Source organism: Protomyctophum bolini (genome assembly GCF_963924005.1).
Source record: "Protomyctophum bolini genome assembly, chromosome: 19".
Lineage (NCBI taxonomy): Eukaryota > Metazoa > Chordata > Actinopteri > Myctophiformes > Myctophidae > Protomyctophum > Protomyctophum bolini.
Genome location: NC_137880.1, coordinates 24,142,369 through 24,169,907, shown reverse-complemented (window position 1 = coordinate 24,169,907; position 27,539 = coordinate 24,142,369). Strand labels below are relative to the sequence as shown.

General features: G+C 44.2%; 1 protein-coding gene across 1 annotated transcript; it reads left to right on the top strand.

Moving 5' to 3' along the window:
• Nucleotides 1–5,400: 5,400 nt before the first annotated feature.
• Nucleotides 5,401–12,264, top strand: LOC308334630 (uncharacterized protein; the record flags this gene model as incomplete). Its single annotated transcript, XM_080791434.1, has 5 exons — nt 5,401–5,457; nt 7,779–8,543; nt 9,294–9,382; nt 9,830–10,001; nt 11,285–12,264. 5 exons carry the CDS (start codon nt 5,401–5,403, stop codon nt 11,441–11,443), a joined length of 1,242 nt encoding a protein of 413 aa, XP_080647560.1. The 3' UTR covers nt 11,444–12,264.
• Between the last annotated feature and the right edge of the window lie 15,275 nt (nt 12,265–27,539).

Sequence of the window (27,539 nt, the reverse complement as noted above, 5' to 3'; positions counted from 1 at the left end):
CAAAACTCTCTCTCTCTCTGTCTTTCTCTCTCTCTCTAGAGCCATGCTGTGTGGTGCAGTCCGTGTGGTGCGGTCCGAGATGGTGACGACCTCTGCCAACGTGGATGACAGCCTGACCAGCCTGCAGTGGTTACTCACACCACCGGCCTGTGACATCTCCGTACCTGGTGCCAGCGGCAGAGGGTCCCAGCCAGGTTCAGGGCCAGCCAGGCTGAGGGAGCCTCCGCTGTCCGCCCACCACCACCAGACGCATCCTGCCATCAGCTGCCGCCAGCCGGTGAGTTCTCCTCGGGTGCCTTTGTCCCCTCTGGCTGCGGACCCAGCACCCCCCTTCCAGACCGTGACACTGGCTTGCAGCCTGACACAGAAGAGCCTCCCTGGCATGGTGCCCCGCGGCAACCGTGGAAAGAGGCCGCCGTACACCTACCCCATGATGATCTGCATGGCTATGCAAGCCAGCAGGAAGAGCAACATCGCCGCCTCCTGCATTTACCAGTGGTTCATGGACAACTTACCCTACTTCCGCCACCACGACAAGCCTGACTCCTGGAAGAGCTCCATCCGGCACAACCTGTCCACCATTAAGGAGTTCATCCGTGTCTCTCGGCAGGGAGATGACCCAGGTAAGGGAGGCTTTTGGACGGTCGACCCGCAGTATGCCGAGGGCATCCTCCTCCGTGCTCTCGACAAGTGGATTAACCACTTCGAGAAGGACCCATCACTGCCTAGCCCACTCGTGCAGATCCCACCCCTTCCGAGCCCACCCCCGGTCGGCTCCCTGCAAACGGTTCGTCGTCCCTGTAACCCCACAGGCGGCCAGTCTGTGTCGCAGCAGTTGATCAGGGGCTTTGATGACGCCACCAGCGTGGAACAGAAACAGCCAGGTAAGGAGATCGGCAAGCTCAAGAGGAAGAAGAGTCCTGCAGACTCTACAGCTACCATGGCCAAAGTCCCCCGTCGATCCAGCTCCCTGGTGCTTCAGACAGAGGAACAGAAAGAGCTGGATGGCCTCTTGGATTGGGTCTTGAGTAGGGAGCTCGGTCCTATACAGCAGCATCAGGGTCCAGAGCTCTGCAATGTTGCTACCTCCGCAGTGTCCTGTGCGGCTCCTTCACCTCCTAGCGGTGCCTTGGGTTGGCTCCCACAGAGTCCGTTCGTTCACCATCAGCTCCTTGATTCGGCCTTGAGCAGGGACTTCGGCTCCCTGCTCAATGCTCTTGACAGCGGGGAACCGCTGAGCACCAGCCCCATAGAGGACAACCTGACGGTCGACTGGGACTTGGAAGTCCTTACCGGCCCCATAGAAGACGACTTGATGGTCAACTTCGACTGGGACTTGGACCTCCTCGATTCGACCTTGAGCGGGGAGCTGGATCTGTACAGTGAAGAGCCGTTGAGCAGCACCAGCCCCACAGAGAAGGATGTGATCGTGACCATTGACTGGGATGCCTGGTCAGCCTTGAGGGAAGAGCTGAGTGTGGACAGCGGGGAGCCGCCATGCTGAGCCTCAAACCCAGAAGGAGGACCTGACAATGCAGATCCCCTGGCCCGAGTTGGCAATATTAACAAATGTGAACACCACACTGGGATGTCACTTTGTGTCTTTCTATGGATTGCCATGGAATGCGTCTGCTGGAGTTACAGCACATTGGTGGCAGAGGTGGTTAAGTGGACCTCGACAGGAGTGAAGAGAAGTTCCTTCTGATTGGTGACAGAGGTCCCCCCCAGTTGAGCTGAGTTAGTTGAGCCCTGCTACTAACCACTCCTGGTGCACGTTGACGACGTGTTCCTAGGAAGGGTGCCTATGCTCACACAGACACAACACAAGGACAGAGACCTTTGTATGTTACTGTGTAAGCACATTTACATTTACATGTAAATGTCCAGGCACCTTGGCTGGTAATCCAGTCTGGCAGTGTGCCGCGGGTTCGACTCCCGATTCCGGCGGCCTTTACTGCATGTCTTCCCCCCATCTCTCTCCCCATTTCCTGTCAGGCTACTGTCTGTCCCTCCATAAAAAAAATATAAAAAAGGCGAAAGCCACAAAAAAACATAAAAAAGGCAAAAGCCACAAAACATAAAAAAAGGATTGTATTCTAAATGTGCTTAAATGTAATTTATACTTAAAGTAACAAAGTAAATGTAGTCAAATTTGACTAATTTGTAGTATTGTAGTAACTTGTTACTAAGGTTTAATCAAATGAATGTGGTTCAGTGAAAAGTTTAATATTTGCCTTTGAGATGTAGTAAGAAAAAGCCTTTGTTTGTCAAGTTAGTTTTGTTTATTACTATGTATATCTGACTGCATGTCTGCTTTCTTTTCTCTGTATACTATTTATTTGACAATGACATGTCATACTGTACTGTATGCTGTTTATATAGTGCTAGTCTCTGTCATGCAGGAGCTGGTTGCCACATTCACCTGGCTTGAAGACAGAAATGATCGTTGGTCCACCTGTCTCTTCCCTGCTACCCTGGTCTAACTTCCCTGCTGGCCAACAGGGGGCACCCTGTTCTCTGTGAACTGAGAAAGGTAAGGGTGGCTGGCTGGACATAATTGTATTAATGATAAATTGACATATAATCACTAGTATGTTGGGCTGTAATTTGAAATATAACGGCAAGATAATGGCAAGAGTAATAATACATATTATGGCCTTTTAGGGGTACAGTATGTCCACCGGTTTATTGGTCCGATTGGGCTATACTATTTTAAATATAACTTTCAAGAAACAAGCTTTCGGGTACAGGCTCAAAATGTGATAATCCATGTCAAAGCTGTTGTTCCATAACTGTTCAGTTTAATCGAGCGATATCTCAATTCAAATTATGTACAAGAAATGCTAAAAATAGTCTTTCTTAGGGGTTGCTCCATCCTGCTGACTGCTCTGTTGGCTCCCGTCATGGTCTATCTGTTCTCCAGCCTGTGCTTCCTGTGAAGGACTTCATCTTGAAGATCGATACCCTGGCTCAGATAGAACCGGGTCACTCCTGGCCCAATACATACTCCATCCCAACGGAACTACACATTTACATCATTCAGAACTCCTGCATGTTGACTCAGATCTGCCTACCTCCATGAGGGATTGATTGCCCACAGTATGTCGGAACCACATCCAGGTATTAAATCCATTCTGCTGGCTTGGATTCAGTCGCTGTAGACGACGGAGCAAGATGCTACAGCTGCAATTCATTGATCAGATTAGTGACTGGGCGTGGTCTGGCATTCAGAACACAGAACTGTTTGGAGGCTGAATGGATATTTGTCTCTCACAATTTATTTGTTATTTAAAAAGAAATGTTCTTTCCGGAAAAAAAGGGCTTAAGTGATCTTCTTAATCAGAACATACTTCTTATATAAATTAAGAGAATACAGTTGCTAACCAGTAGAGTATTTGTCGTATAGTGTAGTACCTCTGTAAGGGGAGGATGGAGATGAGTAGCCCGTCTAGTGTCGTGTTTGTAACTTTGTAATTAGAATAGAGTTGGGGGTCTGACCTTGATGGATTATTTTGAAACATTTATTGGCCTTAACCCCTAAACAAGTCTGTCACTCCCCTTTAACCTTTAAAGATGGTATACTTAAGTGATATTATTTATTTTATTAAACCATTAAGACCTTAGGCCGATTTGAAAAATGTCTTCTAAATCCTAATAGTTTTCTGTGGTGCTCAAACCTTTCCATGTCAAGGACCCCCAAAATGATATGTATTTGGCCCCCCCACCTGAAAATGGAAGTAAAGATTTGCTTTGTGCTATTTTTGAATCGCCAAAGTATAAAATCAGATCTAATGTGGCACAGATACTTTCCCGGTTTTAATGGGTAAGTCAGTGGGTTTTCAACTAGTGGTCCTTGAGGGGGTTCCAGGTGGTCCCTAGCTAAATGATGGAGAGTTGATGGACCCTTATATACCTTTAACTCTTAAATTGTTGTTAAACAACTGCATTACTTAATTTACAAGACGTCTACACAATTACAGAATGTAGAAGAATTGTTATTTTGATCAATGTTTGCCTGTTTTTTTGTTTTGTTAATATGAATGCAAAGTAATCATTGCTATTTGTTACAGTAACAGGCGTCTCCCTGTCTCTGGAACTAGTTCAAATTGAAGCTGATAAATGGGTTCTCTCTCTCCTGATTGGATGAAATTGGCAACCCACCTGTAATTTTCTTTTTACTAAAAGATCAAGGAACGGAGAAATTATTAAAAGAAATATGCTGTTGGTTACCGTTACATGTTTCTACCTAGTGGTGGTCTATACCAGCTGCACACTTGACCAGCCCAGGAGTAGACGAATCATTGTGTGTTCAGACTTGGACCACTTCTTTACTTTACACTTAAAATTAATTTATTGAATACTTGTTTGATAATACTAAAAAGAAAATGTCAAGCCAAGGTGAATTCAAATCAAATCTGAATGCAGGTGTCTCTGCATAATACGCACAGACTTATTATGGATGACTCACTGTCCTAAATTGCTGAAAACATATTGACTGTCATATTGTTACTGTTTTTGTTACTAGTGTTAATACGTTTCTGTGCTTCTCTACAATGAGGTTGAATGTCTGAACATTTTTAATCATGACTTTGACCATGCCTAAGAAGAGCAGTATCAGATACTGTACTCTTACTGTTCCTGGAGAGTGTATGATTTTTGTTTAGATTTAGATGTTGTTCTTGCTGTTTTACATTGTGTTGTCCCCTGAATTGTTTATGGACCTATTGGAGTGAAATAAAGATTGATTGATATTCTAATTCTACCCATACCTGTGTCTTTGCTAATTACTAACTATAACACTTAATGCCTAACTATGTAACAGTTTTCTATGAATAAAATGTAATATTGTTCAATCTGTATGGTAGAGTATGTTAATACAATATATAACTTATACAATTGGGGTGATTGTATTTTGTCTCCCTACCCTTCTATTAAGTTTGTGTCAAAGGTCATGTCTCACCTATAGACACAGGATCTGACAAATGTTGACCTAATGGTCAAGATTCAATGTATTCCCAGAGCAAGCAGGGATCTATTAGATCAATGCACTTGCACAGCAAACCGTGTTCAAATCCAGGATAGAAGAGGAAAGTTACTAAATGACTAACTGAATGAGGTTATTATACAAGCCAGGTTGATTGTAGCTGATGTGTGATGACGTATACCTCCCCACTGCTTATGCCTAAAACAATGTGTTGACCTTTTCCTACACCTATAGTGGATTACAAGTTTGTGAACCCTATAAGTAGTTCTAAAGTAGATAAACAACCCAATAAACCAAAATATTTGAGGAAAATCATGCAGTTGTAGAATGAGTTAATTTGAAGGTAAAATAAGTGTTTTCATTCACACAAATAAACCCAGTTACGGTTGATAATTCCTTGCATTATAGGGCTCAAAATGGAGCCCAGGGACCCTCAGGGTTCCTTGAGGGGATTCCCAAATGGATCCTTGAAGGTGAGTACAAATAACCAAATGGACCTGTACAGGTCTATTCTCTTCCCTTTGTACCCTCTGAGTTATGGGAGTTTTATTGATTGATATCTTAAATTATCATAATTATATTTATATAATGATATGACCCACCATAATCAAAAAACAAAAGCTTACAGCTTGTTTCCATTGCGGTCTTTAGTATGGTGTGACCATGTGTATGAGCATACAGTGCGACGAGTGCATGAATGTATGAAGTGTAGAATTATACTATACTATACTATAGTACTATGTATATACTATTATACTATACTAGAGCCTAGAGAGAAACAGGGAGCACTGAATTAATTCAATGTATGTTCTATATCTGCTGTAGCTGTAACTCTGAGCTTCACTCACAGCACAGCTATACGCCAGAGCCGTGGTCAGAGTCTTATGACTGTTTTGCAATGAAGTCAACCACGTTAGGAGGAGAAAAGCCCCTTGTGTGTGACTGGGATGTTTGAGGGAAAACCAGACAGAGTGGCCTGCTGGAGAATGTGCTAACGTTGTACACTGGTCACTAAGATTGAATGACCTGGGGTCAGCAAAAGATCAAACAGTCTGATTTGACAGTCACACACATACAAACACACACATGCAGATATTTTGTAGATTTATAGTAGATATACTAAATGTATAGCTTATCTAGCTTATGTATGATTATGTATGTACAGTATATAGTTTAATGCTATTTCCATTGTTGCTGCAATATCAAGGAGTAAAAACCAAATAATTGTACTCTCTTTGTACGTATAATGGACATCTTAAATTTCGCATCTTCACAAATCACAATCACAACCCACCAGAACTTGTTTACCTTTGTGTTGTGACAACATTTCCGGGGTGTTTTCTGGGAAATGGGACAGGGCTAAATGGAGAGAGGGTTGGCAGTATAAAAGACTGTGTGTGTGTTTGTCTGGCTGCGAGCTGCCTGATTCTCCTTAACTACACCACAATCTACAGCCTGCTTCTGAGGACCCAAGAACAACAGGTAACAACTTTATTTTAAATTTTTATCTGCATGGAGCCTGGTTCTACAGTGGTTCTCGAACCGTTTTCATTTCAAGGACCCCATGACTCTGAGAGTATACAAATGGACCTGTACAGGTCCATTGTGTTCCATTTGTAAACTCTCAGAGTTACAGTCAGACGAGTCCATTAAATGGACCCCTCCAAGGAACCTAGAGGGTTCCTTAATCCTGGACCCCATAGAGAAACCATAGATACGTATATCGCTGGGACCTAAAGCGTTCACCAGGTCCACTTGTGATGTTTTCATAATTCTGGGCAAAAGCTGTTTAAGAGCTACAGATACAGAATGAGAGTTGTGTACTGTTGTACGTTAAACAGAGTTGGGAGCTTATGACTCTTAAATTGGATGAATATATTAAAACATTTATAATCACCATGCTGTAATTGCTGTTACTCTTGATCTTCATAATAACTATTATAAATACTAATAATGACGGAGGAATAAACCTAATTAGCCAATCGTTCAAATAGTACGTTAATAATAGAGGAATATCTTTCCACTGCTTCTGTTTATGTTGGTGTAGATTATATTGATGATGATGGTGATATTCTACAAAGATTGTCTTGAAATTCCATAAAAGTGCACAGAATCTATCAGTAGATAAATACATCAACTCTGACTGACTGACCATTAAATTGGGCTTTATATTTGATGTGTGTATAATATATGTGGTAAAATGATTAATCATGAGAAATGATTTCATTTCATGTCTCATTAGTCTGCCAGGCTCAAGCAATAACACACATTAAGGAACAGAAACGTGAGCCTGGGTGCTCCACTAAATCATTTTGCTAACGACCATGCATAGAATCTGCTGATACAAGAGAGAACATATGTTACAGAAGAGAATATACTTTGTTAACACACATTCCTTGAGAGAATCTCTCCCCCTTGTGCCAACCAGAATCAACGTGACATTCTGTGACTGTATTACTCAGCTCGTGTGTCATTGTCATCATTCAATTAGTGAAACCCATGATGCACAATAGGGCTTTAGTCGCACGCAGATATGTTCCTCTTTGCAGCTTTAGAGAACGGCTTCTTGTGTCTCAAACAACTAGGCCTGATTTCTAGGTTTCTGAATTCTGTTGGTTTGATTTATTTTTTTGTTTTTTTCTTTGCAGGTAGAATGAATGTAAGTATACCACCTCCAATTCTCTCACATCTACACATAATTGAGGTCACCGCAATCACACTGCCTTGACTTAATCTGAGTTATAAATGAAGTGTTTTTGTTTTGCTTACGTGAATGGGGCTGTTTGCAAAATAGTTGGACAACTTGGTGTCCTCCATCCTCTCCACTCTGTCTCTCCCTCATATCTCCATCGTGGCCCGACCCGCCTCTCCTCCACCCGTCCCTCAGCACCTAGACCCAATGTGTGGCGGCTGCCCGTCCGCTGGCTCTGCCCCGCATTTACCACAGGGTAACAGCCTGTGGCCCGGAGCGCAGCCTGGCTTCCCGGCATGGCCCCATGGCTTGCAGCCTGCCCAGCCAATGCAGCCAGAGCAACCCACCCAGCCCCAGCCCCAGCCCAGCCAGCCTTCAGGACCGTGCTGGACAGGGCAGCCTGGGACACCCTGCTGGCCTGGGATGCAGCCGGCTCCTGCTCCAACCCTGGCTCCAGCTCCTGCTCCTGCCGCAGCTCCAGACCCAGCTCCACCTCCAGCCCCATCCCAAGCCATCGCCCCATTCCAGTTACCTGCTCAAGTGCAGAACTGTGGTGTACCGTGTTGGCCTGGTACCCAGTATCAACCTTCCCAGCCCCAGTATCAACCTGGTCTGCCCCCCCAGTATCAACCTGGTCTGCCCCCCCAGTATCAACCTGTTCAGCCTCAGCCCATCCCCCAACCCCAGCAACCCGCTCAACACCAGCAACCCCAGCAGCCCCAGTTACCCCCCCCTGCTCCCAGTACCGCCAAAGGTGGTGGCTGGCCTACGACATGGGGGTTCCACCCAGGGCAGCCCGGGTGGCCCGGACAGAACCCGGGTCTCATGCCTCCACAGTGGCCAGTGCCACCCGCTGCTGGACCACTGGTGAGTTCCGTGCAATTAAAAGGGATATAATTTACTTTCAAACAGGCGTGTAACTTTAAACTCCATTTTAACAATGGTAGATTCATTGAAAACACCTGTCGTCCTTCTAATGCGTGAAGGGGCTGTAATATTTCCATGACTTTTTCATTTTTATATCGTTTCTTTAATTTGAAAGTGAAATATCCCTTTTTGTGTTTAACTTATTTCATAAATGAATGCCCGGCCTACTTGATCCTATTACAGTGTCACACAAAAGCATCAAAAGTAGCACATCCACAAGTTTCAAGCTTGTAGATCAGCTACTTTAGCTGTATTTGTATTTTAGCTGTATCTGTAACTTTGTGTAATCATTGCGGCTGTATGACTATAGGTCTACCTTGAGAATGAGAACTCAGGTCTGAATTGCATAATGCACTTGACAATTGTACTGGTTTTGCTCGTATTTGGATTACATATATACATATGAATTAGAATTATAGATAGATGATAGATATACAGTATAATCTATAGTTTTTTGAATGGATGGGTGGATGCTAGATAGATAGATGGGATGGGTGGGTGGATGGATGGATGGATGGATGGAAAATCGGTGGATCTTAAATGGATGTATTTTGGGTATATTTATGAATGCATAGCTGAATGAATGAACGAATGAAACGAATGAACGAATGAACGAATGAACAATGTCTTAAATGTCGCAAAGTATGTGAGCTGTTTAACATTGTTCCCTTCCATTGTGCTGCTGTGCAGAGCGTGCCATACAACTTGAACTTGGCTCGAGGTGTTTACGACAGGATGCTGATGACTATAATGGGCAACGTGAAGCCTAAAGCTAAAATGTAAGTGTTATCTGTATTGTCCTTTCCACTCCATGACATGCCAACAAAAGAAATTGTGTCCGTTGATGGCGTGATTCAGCAGTTTTAGACAATAGGTGTCTGTAGCCTCTTGTTTGGGTAGAATACATTTACCATGTGTGTCATGTGACAACGCATTATGGGCCTGTAGATCATCTAGTTTTAGCCGATAGTGTAGTGGTTCTCAAACTTTTTCATGGACCCCCAAATTGAAACTTTGAGAACCAATGCTATAGTGGGATGCCATAGTGAGTAGCAGACACAGAGACACTAAAGGGAAGAGGAGAACATCTTTATGCATCTTTATTTCCAGCAGAATACGTTTTTCAAGGTGTGTGTGAATATAGAGCAGAAAAAGCAATGCTAGATGTTTGGCGTGCTCAGTCTAGTCTACTCTAATAGTTTATCATCACTTTTGTTTTTCCTTAGGTTCACCATCAACTTCCTGCGAGGTAACGACATCGCATTACACATCAACCCCCGCTTCAATGACATGGGCAAGCAGGTGCTGGTCCGTAACCACAAAATAGGTGCCAACTGGGGCAAAGAGGAGAGGGACCTGAAGGGGCCGTTCCCCTTCGCTGCGGGGAGCCCCTTCGAGGTGAGTGTTGTACAACAGCTCTAGTTAGGATGGGGAGCAGACCCACTGATGACTCACTGACACTAGACTATACTCTCTCACGGTTAATATCAGGCTGAGGCTAACGATTGGCTCAGAGGATGGAAAGGGGATTTGGAAAGTCGTTTGGGGAGTCTCATCCTAGATAAAGGGACAGCTCTACTGCTGGGAGACTCCTGGAGGTCAGTGGGAACTCAGAGATGGGGGAGTCACGGTGTCTTGCTGCTTAGTAACACCAATAACATTAACCATTCTCAGGAAATTACTAATCTGAAGAGCTAATTCTGTATTCTGGTTCAGGATGATCATGCATGCAGGAGTTCAGTGGCTGTTGCAGCTGTTGTTAAATGTACAGTCAGGACCTACCCAGTGCGGGAGGCCATGATGCCAATCACTCCAAACTTTAAATTAAAAAGTGCCACATAGATAATGGCCCGGTTTCCCAAAGGACACATGGCGTAAGAGGTATGGTGTTGCACATGCTCAGATGCCCTCTAGGCCGCACAAAGAAGCCTGTGAACATAGACATTTCGTGCATAGATGTGTCACACAATGGTAGGCCTCAGGCCTCAGGTCTACCATTCTGAAATGTAATGTAATTTGGACTGCTGGACAGCTGTCAGTAGGCTCTCTTTACTCGTGGTGCATCTCCCCCCCCCCCCACCTCTCTCTCTCTCTCTCTCTCTCTCTCTCATTAGCAGGCAACAGTGCAGCACTATCCCTCTCTCTGTTTCTGGCACAACAGCACCCCTACTGGTATTCATAGTCATATACTGGTGCTCATTAACCAACACAGACACACATAGGTGAACACGGACATTGCTGTTCCTTGGAGTGGTTGCACCACTCAAAAAGGTCTACCATTGTGTGGCACATCTATGCACGAAATGCCTATGTTCACAGGCTTCTGTGTGCGGCCTAGAGGGCATCTGAGCATGTGCAACAACATACCTCTTACACCATGTGTCCTTTGGGAAACCGGGCCAAAGTTTTCTGTTGCCAGATGTAAAGGAATTTCCTGGCCTATTGATTACGGATGTTTTGAGATACATTACTTTACTACTCAAAAATAGCCTATCTACAAGCTCACAATGTGGTAGAAACACAACGTGTCACGTGTGTGAGTAAATCAACATTGAACATTTTGGGAAACCTTTGAAACTGTTCGCCCATGCCATATCGACCAAACCGACGCGTGGGTCTGGCTCTGGTGTTTTGAGCGCTTGAGTACTCGCCTACATGTTGGATCCTCCGCTGTGTTTCAGATGAAGATCCTGTGCACGATGGAGGGCTTCCGGGTGGCGGTGAACAACGTGCCCGCGTTCGAGTGCCTTCACCACTGCAAAGAGCTCAACCAGATTGACAGGATCAACATCCTGCACGACGTTGTCCTCACCTACATCAACGTAGAGACACTTCCCTAGGACGGACGGACGGACACACACACACACACACACACACACACACACACACACACACACATATACAGTACAAGTACATATGCACACATTATATATTAAGTAAGTGCATAGCCTACATGTCACTGTGTTGGGGTACAAAGGTAGGCTTATGTCATTGTGGGCACAAGGGCACATGCAAATACACAAGGACACACAAGCAGTGTGTGTACGTTGATGTACGTACATCAACATAATTAGGAAACAGATGCATTACCTTTGTGTCCATCTGTGCTAGTTTTTGTCCGTATTATTACACATCAATATTACTTCACATCTTGCAGAGATAACAGCTTACCAAACATTGCAATGCCATATGATTGTGAATGTGCAAACGTTCTGTGTATTGGTCATTTGTTCACAATCGTTCTGTGACAATAAGATGTGCCATGCCAGAATCCCTTAATTTCCTGCACAATATATTATTGTGTGTTGTTGTGTGTCAACATGTACTGTTTTGTCTATATATTGTATTCATTGTGTTGTGCCCGAGGACCCCCTCTAAATGTATTGTATTCATTGTGTTGTGCCCGAGGACCCCCTCTAAAATGAGATAATGCATCTCAAGGGGCTTTCCTTTAAATACATTTCAATATATATTACAGCTATAACCATTCAATAAGTACACAGCATTTATTTCTTATTTTTTGCAGAGTGTAAAGATGCTACTGGCAGCATAATAATCATTCTATGCTATTAAATTACTATTAACAAGGGTAATCCCACAAGTTTTGACTGCTTGGAAATGAGGAAGGAGTCGATAGGAGACCTCGTTTCCAAAGGATTATGTGAACAATACTCAAATTAAGTGTAAGACTTTTAATAAAAACGAGCACAGAAAAGCGAGCCAGCGTTTCTGTCTTTTATTTTATTGTCTGCATTTGCATTTGCAGCACAGGGAATGAGACTGTACATCAGCACAGAGGATTTAAACTGTAGGGGATGAGACTGTGCATCAGCACAGAGGATTTAAACTGTAGGGGATGAGACTGTGCATCAGCACAGAGGATTTAAACTGTAGGGGATGAGACTGTGCATCAGCACAGAGGATTTAAACTGTAGGGGATGAGACTGTACATCAGCACAGAGGATTTAAACTGTAGGGGATGAGACTGTACATCAGCACAGAGGATTTAAACTGTAGGGGATGAGACTGTACATCAGCACAGAGGATTTAAACTGTACAGACATCTTTGTTTTTCCCCAGAGACAATACGGAATCACGGTACGTTGTGTTAGGATAGTGTGGATAGTGTGGATAGTGTTAGGCCGGAAGGCACAGGTTGCAAAATAGTACTGAATAATACTCAAAATAGCAAGTCTGAGTCCTTATAAGAAAAATCCAAGTGTTTTATTCACCTTTAACACGCATCAATCCAGGGATCAAAATTAAACAAAAGTATTTACAGCAGAAACGGAACGATTGGCCTGAGTTTCAAACCCCCACAGTCCTACATTGACTGATCTATCTGGCAGTGGCAGGTCTCCCTATGTATAGGCTAAGCCCCTCCCACTGGACCATGCCAAATCTTAATTGAATCCACAATTACACCAGTTCAATACACTATGTCCAGAGACATTACATTTCTTAATACACATTGTGTCACACATTACTCATAATATAAATTATCCTCCTTAATATGATTAAAGATAAGTGTCTCTATACATAATCAAGTTGGTGTGTTCCACACACAAAACCCAGTTAGTATGCTCCCTACCCTGGAGCCAATTAGCAATCACTTCATCAGACACCACACAATATACATAAAGTCACAATAACAAATAGCACTGAAAGGCACACAATAATTCAAACTTTAACCATTCAGTCTCAGTGGAGTAACACAGATTATTAATATAGAGAGCTCAAAATTATCCCAAAATAATTATTTCTCAGAAACAAAAGCATACATACTGATGGTCTCACTTAAATAAATCAAAAAGAAAGCATAATCTTGCTGAAGGTGGTAGATGAGTATAAGACAAATAAATAATAATAATGATAATGATAATAAGGGTAATAATAATAATAATAAGGGTAATAATAATAATAAAAAGAAAGGTGTGCTACAGTATGTGTTATATGAATTCTATTCTATTTTTAATTGTGTGTGTGTGTGTGTGTGTGTGTGTGTGTGTGTGTGTGTGTGTGTGTGTGTGTGTGTGTGTGTGTGTGTGTGTGTGTGTGTGTGTGTGTGTGTGTGTGTGTTAAAAAGTTTGAGGACCACTGCTCTACTTCATTGACCTCCACAAGTAAAACTCTCTCTCTCTCAAATGGGCTTTATTGCCATGATAAAACATACGTTTACATTGCCAAAGTAAAAGTGGTGCAAAACAATCAAAACAAAACAATGTATGTACAATTAAATAGGAATAAAGGTATGTGAACAGAGATACATTGCAACTTAGAGGGAAGAGCCGGAAGACTATCTTACAAAACTATACAAATTGTGCATTTTCTGTCAGAAATACAGTAGTTACATCCATATTCAAACTCTCTCTCTCTCTCTCTCTCTCTCTCTCTCTCTCTCTCACACACACAGAGAGAAGTGTAACCGACTCAATACCAGGCACTGCACTTATATTGTCAGGACCTCTTTTTAGTTTATAAACATTGCTGAGAAACTGGCACTTCTTGTTCGTCTCTTCATCTCGAGCAAGAATACGGAACCTGCTTGATTTGCCAACCCTACTGGCCGCCACATAGAACTGGCCATGGCTGAAGATGTCTCTCGTGCAGAACACCCCAATACGGTATAGTGTCTGGCCCTGAGACTTATTGACAGTCATGTCAGGACTCAGAAGTGATGTCAGCGGTGTGTGTGTGTGTGTGTGTGTGTGTGTGTGTGTGTCTAACGTGTCTAACGCCTGATTTGTCACACGCATCATATCGGTCATATCCGTGCGAATCACATTTTAGAGACACGTGCACGTGCGTGAGTGTGCGCATGCAAATACATACTGTGCGCGTGCGTCAGGTTTTGTTCTCCAGTCTCTTCTCCACAGACTTCAGCAGCAGCTCAGAGTACTTCTCCAACAGAACCAGGGTCCTCTCTCCGTCGCCCAGGTCCCCGGGAGGTGAGGAGGGGGGGCAGGGCGCGATGACAGACCCCCCCGGGGGTCCCCCGTCGCCTCCTCCATGGGCCCCCAGGTCGGCGGGGTGTAACGATAAGGGGGAGGGGCAGGGCAGGGAGTCCATCTTGGAGCGCGTGGAGCCCAGAGCCTCCCAGAGGATGGTCCTCATGTGCTGCTGCTCCAGAGTGGGCTCTGCTCCGCAGTTCAGCACCTGGATGTCACCATGCACAATAATACTGTTTACACATACTGGATCCTCGCTGTCGCTCATCTTCAGGTTTTAACTTTTTAGTTTTTTCATGAATTAATGACTTGCTTGATCATACTACACAGCGTTGCACAAAAGCATCAAAAGTAGCAGATCTACAAGGTCAAAGCGCGTTTTTAAGTAATCTTTGAATCATCGTCATCATAATCATACATTTCATGTATTTACACTGCCACATATATTTGGGGGTTGTTGACTTGAATTCTTCTGAGAACCAATGAGGCACTAACATACTGTATGTATCAATCTGCCAACACACACACACACACACACACACACACACACACACACACACACACACACAAACACTCTCCCTCTCACCTTGGTGTAGAGTGTAGCAGCTCTCTTCAGACTGTCATGCAGTTGAGCAGCAGCCTGCCTGCAGGCTTCCATGCTGACGGACACATCTGAAGGCAAAAAAATAAAAGAGTTCTTTCAAGTCAGTGTGTTGCAGCTCAGTTCAGTGTATGCACGCGCACACACACACACACACACACACACACACACACACACACACACACACACACACACACACACACTTCAGTGAGAGTTTGTAGAGAAGTCCACAGGCTGAGTGGTGTAGCAGAGTGACAATACAACCATTAAAAGGACGGAAGAAGAGGTTGAATGAGCTCTTAGTGAAGTGAAGAGTAAACCTTGACATGCCTTAGCAGAAGTACGATAAGGGTAAATGTCTTCCTGCAGTGGAAAGTTAGATGAAAAGCCCTTTGTTAACATTGTTTTACAGCGTTAGTTAGTCCTACCTGGTTGAGGGTTAGCGGTCAGTGTGAGGCGCTGAGCAGGCACCAGGGGGCGCTCTTTGACACTGCAAAAGAAAAGGGCATCAAAGTTTTATTATACAAGTTATTCCTCTGTGATGAATGTCAAGAAGACAAGTCACAGAAATATGGTTTTAATTGATGTTTCACCTTGCCGGCTGTCACTTAAATATTGGGTGCTGTGAGTGATTGTCTTGTATTTTTTCTGCTGTGAGTAATTCTTTTGTACTTTTTCTGTTTTGTATGTGTCTATGGAGTTAACATTACTCTAATAGTGTGGTTAGAATATTCAAATATGTCTTCCCTGTGTATTTTTGGTTTCTTCCTGAAAGCTGAAAGCCTTTGAGTCAAAATCCCCAATCGAAAATACATTATTTTGTGACATCATAAGCCTAACCCCTGCCCTAACCCCTCCCTTATCATACAACTATTATCATACAACACACAGCTGTGGGCGTCAAGGCTTAAGTTTAGATGGGTGGTGGCAGAGCCGTAGAAGAAGAGAGTTGCGACACGCTTTGATCTCGCGGCAAAGTGTGTGATATGGGCTATAGTTCCAAACATTGTAACTATCCCACTGAGATAGAATAAGCACTTCCGCATTCCATTATTACAATGGGAGTCAACGCTAGTGTCGTTACTAGTTCATGCTGGGTGGTGCTAAGGTGAAAACCAGGTATACTTAATGAACTGGTGGGTGTGGCATCTGTATCATGTTTTAGAGGGGGAGGACATCACGACACTCCCTTCACAATCAATCCATTCCAAGCATTAGTTTTGCACAAAATACACTCCATGGGCAACAGCCTTAGCCACTTGCCCAAATGTGCCCAAAATGTCATGACCTCATCACATTTGTCATGACATCTATGGCCGTTTTTAGCCCAAGGAGTGTTTTTTGTGCAAAACGAATGCTTGGAATGGATTCAGAATCATGAAAACCCCCTAGTTTGACACGTCACATGCTACTTAAAGCATAAGGAAAGTTTGACATTTTTTCTGTCAGCAAGTGGATTCATGAATGTATGTATATAGACAATATTTTAGGCCAATAAAAAAATCGGCTGGACTATCTCACCTCTCAGAGACTGCTCTGTTGTTGAGTCTGATTGGCAGTGGACTGGGCAGAGAGAGCCGCTTCTCCAGTGCTGTGGAGTCAGGACATACACATATATCATTAATAACCTCCTAACTTTCAGTCATTCACATTCTTCAAAGTTGGAAGTGGTATGTGTGTGTGTGTGTGTGTGTGTGTGTGTGTGTGTGTGTGTGTGTGTGTGTGTGTGTGTGTGTGTGTGTGTGTGTGTGTGTGTGTGTGTGCGCGCACATGCACAGCTGGCTGCGTTACCTTTTCTGTTTCCTGGAGGTGAGACTCTGACCTGTCCTCCGGCGGACCAAACGTCACAGCGTGCCGTCCCCTTCAGATAGAGGCTGTGTCTGGAGCTCACCAGACGTGGAGACGTCTGAGGGGTGGAGGTGGCGCCTGGCGGACTGTCAAAGGATTGTGGAAGTCTCTGCCGCAGTGCCTCCCTTCTGTCGGCAGAGGGTGCAGTTGAGCGAAGAGCTGGACAAAGAATGGAACAGAATGGAACAGTGAGAGAAGTCTTAAGTAGACAGTAAATGGACAAGACAGCAGTATTTTTCAGTTTTAACCAGTCAACCACACACACACACACACACACACACACACACACACACACACAGCAGTGTGCAGCTGCAGACGTACAGTTGGTGGTCAGACTCAGTACAGACTGAGACTTCCGCAGACCGGCAGTTTTGATCACCGAGAGAGGATTTCTGGAGGATGAAGGGGGGTTCGACAGCCTGCCTGGCCTCGAAGGCCTCTTCTTTTGGGGCAGTGAAGGTAGCACTGAGTCCCTGTCTGGAGCACCAGCACCCGTCATACTGAGAGACACAGAACAACGATCAGTCGTCATCATCACAGTGAAAAATGCTTTGATATTATATTTGATTATTATTTGTCAATGATATCAATGTTATCTTACTGAAGCTAATTTTACATTTTTGATTGATTGATTGATTGATTGAATAGTTTATTGACAGAATGTATAAACAGCAACAGAGTACAGTCAAACACTCGGATAGCACCAATTAGTTTCCATTTAGGCCCTATGCAATCAATTCACAGACATGACATGAATAATAACAACAAAAATCAATATCATCGCAGGTAAAAAACTAAGAAAAAAAATCTAATCATCACAGAAACCCCCCCCCCAAAAAAACACAATAACATGAATCATAATCATGACTACTGACAACACACCAAAATTGCCAACTATAATGTATGTCAAGAGTGAATGTTTCATGGAAAAATAAAGCCAACATTTGATCATCCCCACCTGTGTAGGGGGGAGGTGCTTAACGTGAGAAATACTACTAACATCTTGTGCAAGCAAGGTTCATAACAAAGAAATAATATGGTATGTCGAAAAAACTCTATGAAATCATCAGTGATGTCACCTCAAATCCTTGAAGAAAAAGTGCCTAATGCTGATATTACCATTAAATATTTATAAGGCCTATATCGCTGCCGTCAGGCAAAAACCTCTTATCTCCCTTTTCATACTCTCTCATACTACAGCGCCACACAAAAACATCAAAAGTAGCAGATCTGCAAGCTCAAAATGCAGCGTGGAACGCAGCACGAAACTTGGAATACTGAAAAGTAGCACTTTTGGACATGTGAGGTTTCCACCTGACAGAGACGATATACTTTGTCATATGACAAATACCGAAAATAATATATCTATTTTATTAATCTTTGGAAATCTGCCCACCAGGGTTAACGTGGGTTAACACACTCAATTTGCCCTGTTGTTGAAGTGTCTGTAGAGGCATGTAGTGCATGTAGAGGTCAGCGTGTCACTGCTGTTGTCTGTCTACTCAGATGAATAACTACATTTATTATTCCCTATTACATATGATGTGATGTGGTGTCCATACATTATGTATGACTGTAATCTGAATATATGAATACATTGAAAATTCATTATTAATATGAGCAATGTCACGCTTGCTTTTTATCTTTAGAGCAAAAACACAGAGAATAAAACAACAACTGGTTGAAGGTTAACTTATAAACCAACTAAGTGGAAAAAGCGGCACTCCAAAATAAAAGATGCAAGACTGGGTCAGATGCAATTTCTCATGTTAATTTGAGGACGCCGACGCGTCTTCTTCAGAGCAGGCTAAAAAGTCATACTGGGGATGTCATGTGGGTCCCTCTTTTAAAGCCAACATTTGATCATCCCCACCTGTGTAGGGGGGAGGTCTTCCATTCTGGGTGGGAACGCCCTTTGGTGTTTTAAGGGGGAGGCGTCATAAGGCGTCATGTGGCATGGAGGGTAACAAGAACACTCGGCGGATTTACCCTTTTTGCCGACTTCTCAAGACAAGTCGGCAAACCGTGGAGAATATTCGGCAGACTCTTAAGAAGATTCGCCGCGCGACGACTCTTCTTCAGATTCTGCCGAATATTCTCCACGTTTCGGGGCACTTTCAGCAGCTGCAGCTGCAAGTTTCTGAATGTTAGCTACTGCTAGCTACTGTGCTAACGATGCTAAAGCAACACAACCAAAAAAAAATATTAATCCCGTGATCGGGACGGGACGGGAATGAAAGTCAACGGGAGCGATGATAATGATCATTTTCAGGAAGGAAACAACGCTCGACGCGGTGCTCAGGCTCACTGCTGGCTGCCTGCTGTAGCCAGGGGGGTGGAGCTGGGTGGACCGCAGTGTTTGTTTACAATAAAGTTTCAATAGTTGTCACTGTACAATACTTTAAAACAGTTGTCATGTTGCACACAATCAATTTGGTCATAGCAGCCGCTGAGCCGCCTGTAGCCTCTCCTCTCCAAGCAGCAGCCCACAGTGCCTGCACCGTGAGACCGCAGTGAGAACGCTATAGCATTGCAAGAAGCTAAGGCTTAGCTGCTAAGCTAACACAACACCAGCCATGGTGGTGGTGATGTTAGCTTAGCGTAGCGTAGCTTGCTGCTGCTTGGCTGTTCAACTTCACTTCATCTCTGCCTATAATTTTTTCTTATTGTTACCCTGACACCGGAGCTGCAAAAACAGACAGATCTACAAGCTCTACAATCTCAACTATCAAACTCCAGCTAGTCCCACTCCTCTGAACTCCAGGCTGCATGAACAGTGCTCGAGCGCTCAGTTTTCTGCCCCCCTCAATGTCGCAAATCTTGCGCATTCCCTTCAACTTCAATGGCTCTTCTGCACAGCGCAGCAATAGCTTTGCTTTGCGCTTGCGTTAGTCAAAACTAAAAGCGAGTGACAGTGAGACGAGCATGTCGACCGTAGCAATGAATGGAGACCTATTTGGAATTATTAAATCCATTATTGGCCTGGAGAAAGTTACAGCCGCTCCTCCTCCCTGGCACGGTACAATTAGCCATGTGCTATATGACGTTTTGTTTACCCTGCGACAGGGACTGAGAGAAATGCCACCGAATTCTTAATTATTTTCCTTCTCTATATGGGCACACTTGTGAAAGCTGAATGCTTTTGCATGCTTTTATTGATCTGCTGTCTGATCAGCGTGCATGATCATCATGCAGTAGCTAGATGCGCGCTCCAGTGCCGAGATTTCTTCCCGTTTCGGCGACTCTTCGTCACTTTCCGTCCGAGTTCTCAGACAGAACTCGGACCGGAAAGTGACGAAGAGTCGGCGAAAGGGGAAGAAATCTCGGCAAAGATGAAGAAGAGTCGGCGACCCGAGTTCTCCAGTATTCGCATGGAGACAGTTAAGCATGTTTCACATTATGTTTCACTTTAGCTATACAAAAATAGCAGATCTACAAGCTCATAGCGCGGCACCGAGTGCAGCGCTATGAACTTGTAGATCTGCTATTTTTGAAAAATCGTGAAAATGTGCCTCAAATCTTTTAATATATTCTTTCAGAGAATTTAACTTTTCAACGCTTTTAACTCAAATCTTTGCTTCTGGGGGGGTACCTGGAATAACATATTTTCAGATGGGGGTCGGTGGCCGATTACATATCATTTTTGGGGTCCTTGACATGAAATATTGAGAACCACTTATATAGAAACATGTGGTTTTTCAGTAAACTGTCAGGAGGTCATATTTTTAAGAACCGTCCTCAGGTCTAAATGGGTTAACATGAGAAATTGCATCTGCGTCTTGTATCTTTTATTTTGTAGTGCCGCTTTTTCCACTTAGTTGGTTTATGAGTTAAGTTATTTCCAAAGCTGAGCACCCACTGCCTTTAACCAAGGGCAGTTTCCAGAGGAAGCAAACACCTGTTTTTCTTTCTTTAACTGGTTGTGGTTACTAAGGCACGTACCTGGTCTCTGAGGCCGGACAGCGAGTCCTGGTTGGATTCCTGGGCGCGGTGGCGGGCCCTCGCTGCGTGCCACTCCCTGGCTCTCTCTCCCCGTGTCCTGTCTCTCTATTCTGTGGACTACATCAATAAACAGGTTTCGAGATATTAAGGTGCGTGGAGGGAATGCTCTCACTGCCTCTGGGTGCGAGAGCAGAGCAGCTGGTATACGGTATACTGTGTAGTGTGTACATGACATTAATGCAAGAAGACAATGTGCGTTGTGCATGAGGCAAAGGCAAGATAAGCCAGAAGCAATAACATAGAAACAAAAAACAAACAAAAGACATCTGGATTGAAAACCAAAGTGCAGAAAGCCACAAAGATGAGCAACACAAAAGGGCCTTTTGATTTGATCCCTGCTATGCTGGAACAAATGTGTCATTTTTGTTTCACGGTTCTGGTTGATTCCACACAGTAGAATCGTCTTTGTTAGTTTAACCTAGAGTAGAGTACTAGAGGCTCTGCAGGAGTGTAGCTGTCTATGAGTGAGTGTCCAGAGCTAATCTGGCAAACTTTGAATCCACACTGCCAGTAAGCCACAGAAGTAATCTCCACTCTTTATTTATTGTCACAATATCGTCTCTGTCGGGCCACATAATTCTCAGACTTAACTGAAAACAGAGTCTACCTCATTGCAAAGCAGCACTTTGTCTAAAATGCTCTCTCAGAGGTAACCAATTTCAACCTGGTGTCCCTATTTTGGGCATGTCATTATAGGGAGGGAAATGTTTTAAAAATACTTACTTGGTCTCCACTATCCTGCCATAGTAAGTGGAGTTCTTCTTCACCAGAGGCCGTACCTTGGACACCGGGGGCCGGGCTGAGTGTCTGCCTGCATCCTGGTCATGAGCCTTGGACACCGGGAGCCTCCTCCTATCCAGAGAGACATGTTCAGAATCCCAGAGTCACTAGTGCTCTGTGTGACATACATTTTGATGCATGGTTTTCCGAAATTATGTCTTTTGGCAGCAAAGTCAAACCTTTAATGTTAGTTTGGAGCCTAATTAAAAATAACCGTTTGCAGGCCAAGTCTGTTTGTTTAGGGCGGTTTTGATGATTCGTTTGCCAGCCAAGTCTGTGGAATTCAATGTGTGTTTAGGGCGTCATCTGGCTGATATACAGTGGGTGACCCTCACTTCACGCAAGTGTGATTTATGTATGTATCTTTGCTGCCGGGCAGAAACCTCCGTTATGTGTTTTTTCGTAGATTAACACCCTACTTGATCATACTACAACTACAGTGTCACACAAAAGCATCACAAATAGCAGAACTGCAAGCTCGAAGCGCATTTTGAGCTTGTAGATTTTGTTATTTTTTAATTTGAATCATGCAAAGTAACAGTTTTGGACATATGTACAGTAATGTCTCTCAATGTGAAAGTGGAAGTCTATCCTTTTCAGTCCAGATCCGACTGCAGCTTTACTGTGTGATCCCGTCCTCTTGGGTTATGCTGAAACCCAACCTGCTCATCATACAATGACCTGAATGACTCCCCCCAAAAAGCATTTAGTCCAGACAAAATATTTTTCTCAATTTAGTCGTTGCCAATTTAAAAAATTTATTCCCCCACGCAAATGACTGCATACAGAATGATTCACATTCAGACACACACACACACACACACACACACACACACACACACACACACACACACACACACACACACACACCTCCAGTAGTCAGCAGTACGGTACCTGTCATGGCATCCTCCGGCCAGGTATCGTGCAGACAAACTGAGCGTTGGCGTGGCGTTCTGTTCACCTGTGGATGAGAAGGACAGTGAGCCATGGAAACAGAGAGAGAGAGACACAAACGACAACTACGAGAAACAAAACCAAAGAAAGACAGAGACAATGAGTGTGTGTGCGTGCGACGTGTGTGGGTGCGATTAGGTCTTACCCATGATACCACTGTCGCCCGTCAGCATCTCAAAGTTTTGTTCAAAGACGTCATCCTGTCCGCAATCACGAATCGTCCTCAAAGCCTCATCCATGCTGTTCACCACCTCCACCTCTCTCTCCTCCTCCTCCTCCTCCTCCCTCTCACCATCAGAGCTGTCCTGAGGGCTCAGTGACAGCATGTCCTCTGAGTCTGAAAGCAAAATGAAAAGTAAACCTAATTCTTTGCTTCCTCGCGTGATGGTGTCGCTCGCTGAGAATGGCCAAGCGTTTACATCCATAGTGGATGAGAGTAGGTGTGTGTGTGTGTGTGTGTGTGTGTGTGTGTGTGTGTGTGTGTGTGTGTGTGTGTGTGTGTGTGTGTGTGTGTGTGTGTGTGTGTGTGCGTGTGGTATAAATAAGCGTAAATAAGTTATAAACAAGTTTAATCTGGTTTAAGGACTCACCGCGGAAGGCAAGACTGGGGCTGGACTCCCGGCTGTCGTAGAACAGGGAACAGGCACTGTCTGGGCTTAGGATTATTGACCTATTGTCCTCGTTCCAATCTCTGTCTGTCTCCTTAGAGGTCCTGGATGCGAGGACGTGATGTGAGGACACACAGTCAACAGGGGGAGAAACCTGATGCTTCTGAGACTTCTCCATCTGCTGGACGGATAGAGAGAGAGAGTGATGTAGATCTCTATTCATTTTCATGTAGTCCTACTGTTCTACTGTACAATCACAGATACACATAGTAATGCACACGCAAGCATGCGCGCGCATTACATCTCTACAGGTATTCCTCTGTTCCTATTTCTTTATTCTTGTGGTTTAGTTGTCTGGAAGAGCATGCTTTTATTTTATGTGCAAGGCAGTCCCTGAACGAATTTATTATTTTTCACATTTAGCAATTTCTTAGTTTTTGGTGAACATTTTTCCACATTTTGTACATTTATAAGCTCCGATCCAAGGACCACAATCTCTGCTGTAACATCAATGAGCCTTCAATTAAACATACTGAAAATGTAGTAATTTGTTTAAACCAAGGACATGCTTATTCTGGCCACCAGATGGGACACTTTCCCAACATTCCTTGTGTGTTGTTGATACATGATTAGTACTATGTCCAAAATGAAAGATACTAGTGTGTATGCACACAAACGCATGTTGAAGAATAGCATAGTGATGAATATGTAGCATGTGTAGTACTAAGTGATTTTGGATACAGCTCCTGTGTTGTTTGTCTCTCTATATATCGTTGCTATGGCAGAAATCTCCATATTTTAAGTTGTGATTTTTTTTCGTATGTCCTACTTGATCATATTACTAACTACAGCATCACACAAAAGTATCAAAAGTAGCAGATCTGCAAGCTTAAACTTTAAATCTGCTACTTTTGCATTTAAAAAAAATAATAATAATAATCGTGAAAAGTACCAGTTTTGGACAACAGAGACGATATTCTTAATGCAACCGACGTACAACAGGACATATCACACCGCTGCGACGAACGTTAATACCGTTTTGTTGCGTCTCGACCCATTGGTGTGGTTTGGGCTTTTGACTCAGTCTGTGTGTGTGTGTGTGTGTGTGTGTGTGTGTGTGTGTGTGTGTGTGCGTGCGTGCGTGCGTGCGTGCGTGCGTGCGTGCGTGCGTGCGTGCGTGCGTGCGTGCGTGCGTGCGTGCGTGCTTGCGTGCTTGCGTGAGTGTGTGAGTGAGTGCGTGCGTCTATTTTCTTTGACTCTCTCTCTCTCTCAAATTTTCTTTGTGTCTCTCTCTCGTTCGTCCTCAGTGTACCTTGCTGTCCTGTAGGTTGCAGCTGGTGCCAGAGTCTCTGTCTTGGAGGGGTGACTCAGAGTTCTCCAGCTGTCTCAGGTCCACCATGGACTTCACCGTCAGCTTCATGATGGACTCCCGGCAACGAGACCAGTGCCTCCGAGCACGCTTTATAGCCACATCGGGGTCTGGCAGGATGAGGTTTTCCACCTGACAGAGACGAGATGATATCGATGTACTGTAAGGAGACGCAAGGAAAACAAAAGCACCCCCGCTCACCAAAACATCACACGGAAAGGAGAGGTTTTTCCATGCGTAGCATTTTGAATTAGCATTGATTCACTTGAATACAGTAGTTTTCAACCAGTGGTCCTTGAGGGGGTTCCAGGTGGTTGCCGGATAAATGATGTAGAGTTGGTAACCAAATGGATCTTTAACTCTTGAGAGCGTAAAATGAAACCAAATGGACCGGTAAGAGTTACATTATTGTTAAACATAGACATTACTTAATGTCTACACAATTAGTCTACACATTTAGAGAAAGTAAAATAATTGTTAGTTTCATTAACATTTGCCTGTTGTCTCTCTTATGGCACCACATCAATACAGCGTGGAATTGTGGACAAAATCTTATCGTACAAAAACAAAATATTCTTTGGTCTGAGAGGCTAAATCTCAAATGGTGGTCCGTGGCCTTGATATGAAAAGGGTTGAAAACCACTGCAGTAGTACACATCTTTCCGCCAACCTTGGTTGTCTCTGAGGCCGCTGGTTCATCTGAACATGCCGTGTCCTCCTCGTCTCCCTGGCTGCTCTCGGAGTAAATGTCGGTGGGAATCTCTTCCAGGTCGCTGGTGCCTGAGTCTCTGTCTTGGAGGGGTGACTCAGAGTTCTCCAGCTGTCTCAGGTCCACCATGGACTTCACTGTCAGCTTCATGGACTCCCTGCAACGAGACCAGTGCCTCCGAGCACGCTTTATAGCCACATCTGGGTCTGGCACGCTCCCCACCTGAAGAGAAGACAATTGGACAGGTTAAACATGTAGATATAAAGATATGATGCGCGCGCGAGCGTGTGTGTGTGTGTGTGTGTGTGTCTCTTTTGATCTTTCCACATGGAAAAGAAGCGCCAACCTTGGCCGCTGGTTCATATGAACATGGCGTGTCCTCGTCTCCTTGGCTGCTGTCAGAGTAAACGTGGGTGGGAATCTCTTCCAGGTCACTGGGGTCACGGCTACGCTCTGCCTTGTCCTCCACGCGCTCGCCGCCAGACGACACTTCACCCGGACAGGGGGCGCCGTTCACCTCTCGTCTGAGCAACACAACATGGAGAAGTCCCAGAGGGGATTGTTCAGAAGAATACTGATGGATGCTCTGAAGAACGTTTCAATGTACAGATATTCTACTGTTAGACGAGATGATAGGTTCTTGGTTTACTTATGATCCTATATGCCCAGGCCATTTCTATGCATTTGATGTATTACCTTATGTTGTTCTTTCTTACTGTAAATCGCTCTGGATTAAGAGCGCCTGCTAAATGGTTACATTTTAAACTGTGTGTGTGTGTGTGTGTGTGTGTGTGTGTGTGTGTGTGTGTGTGTGTGTGTGTGTGTGTGTGTGTGTGTGTGTGTGTGTGTGTGTGTGTGTGTGTGTGTGTGTGTGTGTACGACTGTACGTGTGTGCGTGTGAGCACGTGTGTACGTGCGTGAGTGCGAGATGTACCTGCTCTGAAGGATTGCCTTATCGCTCCTCTTAGCGTCTTGGTGTTGGAGGGGTGCAGCAGCAGCAGGGTGGGCCTGTGTATGGGACAGCTTCTCCAGCTGTCTCAGGTCTATCATGGACTTGACCGTGAGGTCCAGGGGCTCCTTGCGAAGCGACCAGAGCCTCCGACTGCGCTTGGCCACAACGGGAACCCTCAGGGTGTCCATCACCTCACCCAGACACGGGGCGCTTTTCACCTCTCGCCTGACAAAGACAACGTAGAATGGACAAGTGGACATGAGTCGCAGACTCATGGAGTTTGCATTTCTATTGTTGGGTGTGCATTTGTGTGCGTGCGTGTGTGTGTGTGTGTGTGTGTGTGTGTGTGTGTGTGTGTGTGTGTGTGTGTGTGTGTGTGTGTGTGTGTGTGTGTGTGTGTGTGTGCCTTACCTGAGAGAAGAGCTCTTGTGGATTGTTGCGCAGGGAGTTTGGCTGAGCTGCCTGAGTCTCTCTGTCATGTTGAGGGTCAGGTCTGGAGCCAGACGCCACACCATAACACAGCTTGGGGGAGAATTAAAGGCTTGTCAGCTTCATGACTAAGAACAAAGTTCCTGACTAGGAACATGCTTTATGTCCAAGAACAATTTCCTTTAGTGGTAAGTAACATACATTGCATACATTTGCATACATTTACTTAAGTACAATTTTGAGGTATTTATACTCTACTGGAGTAAAACTTTAGTTACTATGGTTACTTTGAAGATTTTGATAATTATTACAAAATACACATTAACCGCTTCAGCCCTATACATTTCCGCCATTTGAAAAGTTGCTGATCTACATGCACTGCATTGTGAACTTGTATGTAGATGTTCAAAAGATCTTGAACTTGCGAAACGGGACATTCTGCACAATGAGCACTTTTACTTTTGGTACATTACGTACATTTTTATGCCAATACTTAGTAATTCCGGAGTTTTACTTGTAACAGAGTATTTCTATATTGCAGTATTTATACTTTTATTTAGAGGAACATTCAGTGATTTGGAAAAAAAAACGGTCCGCCCAGGTAACAAGATGTGCACATGCACGCACTACAGTGGGGGGACACGAGACAGGCCAAGGTGAAAAAGCAGTCTTACCTGTCCGCTGACACCGATATCAGGCGTTTGCAGTCGTTGGTAAACTTCACCCCGGTGACAAG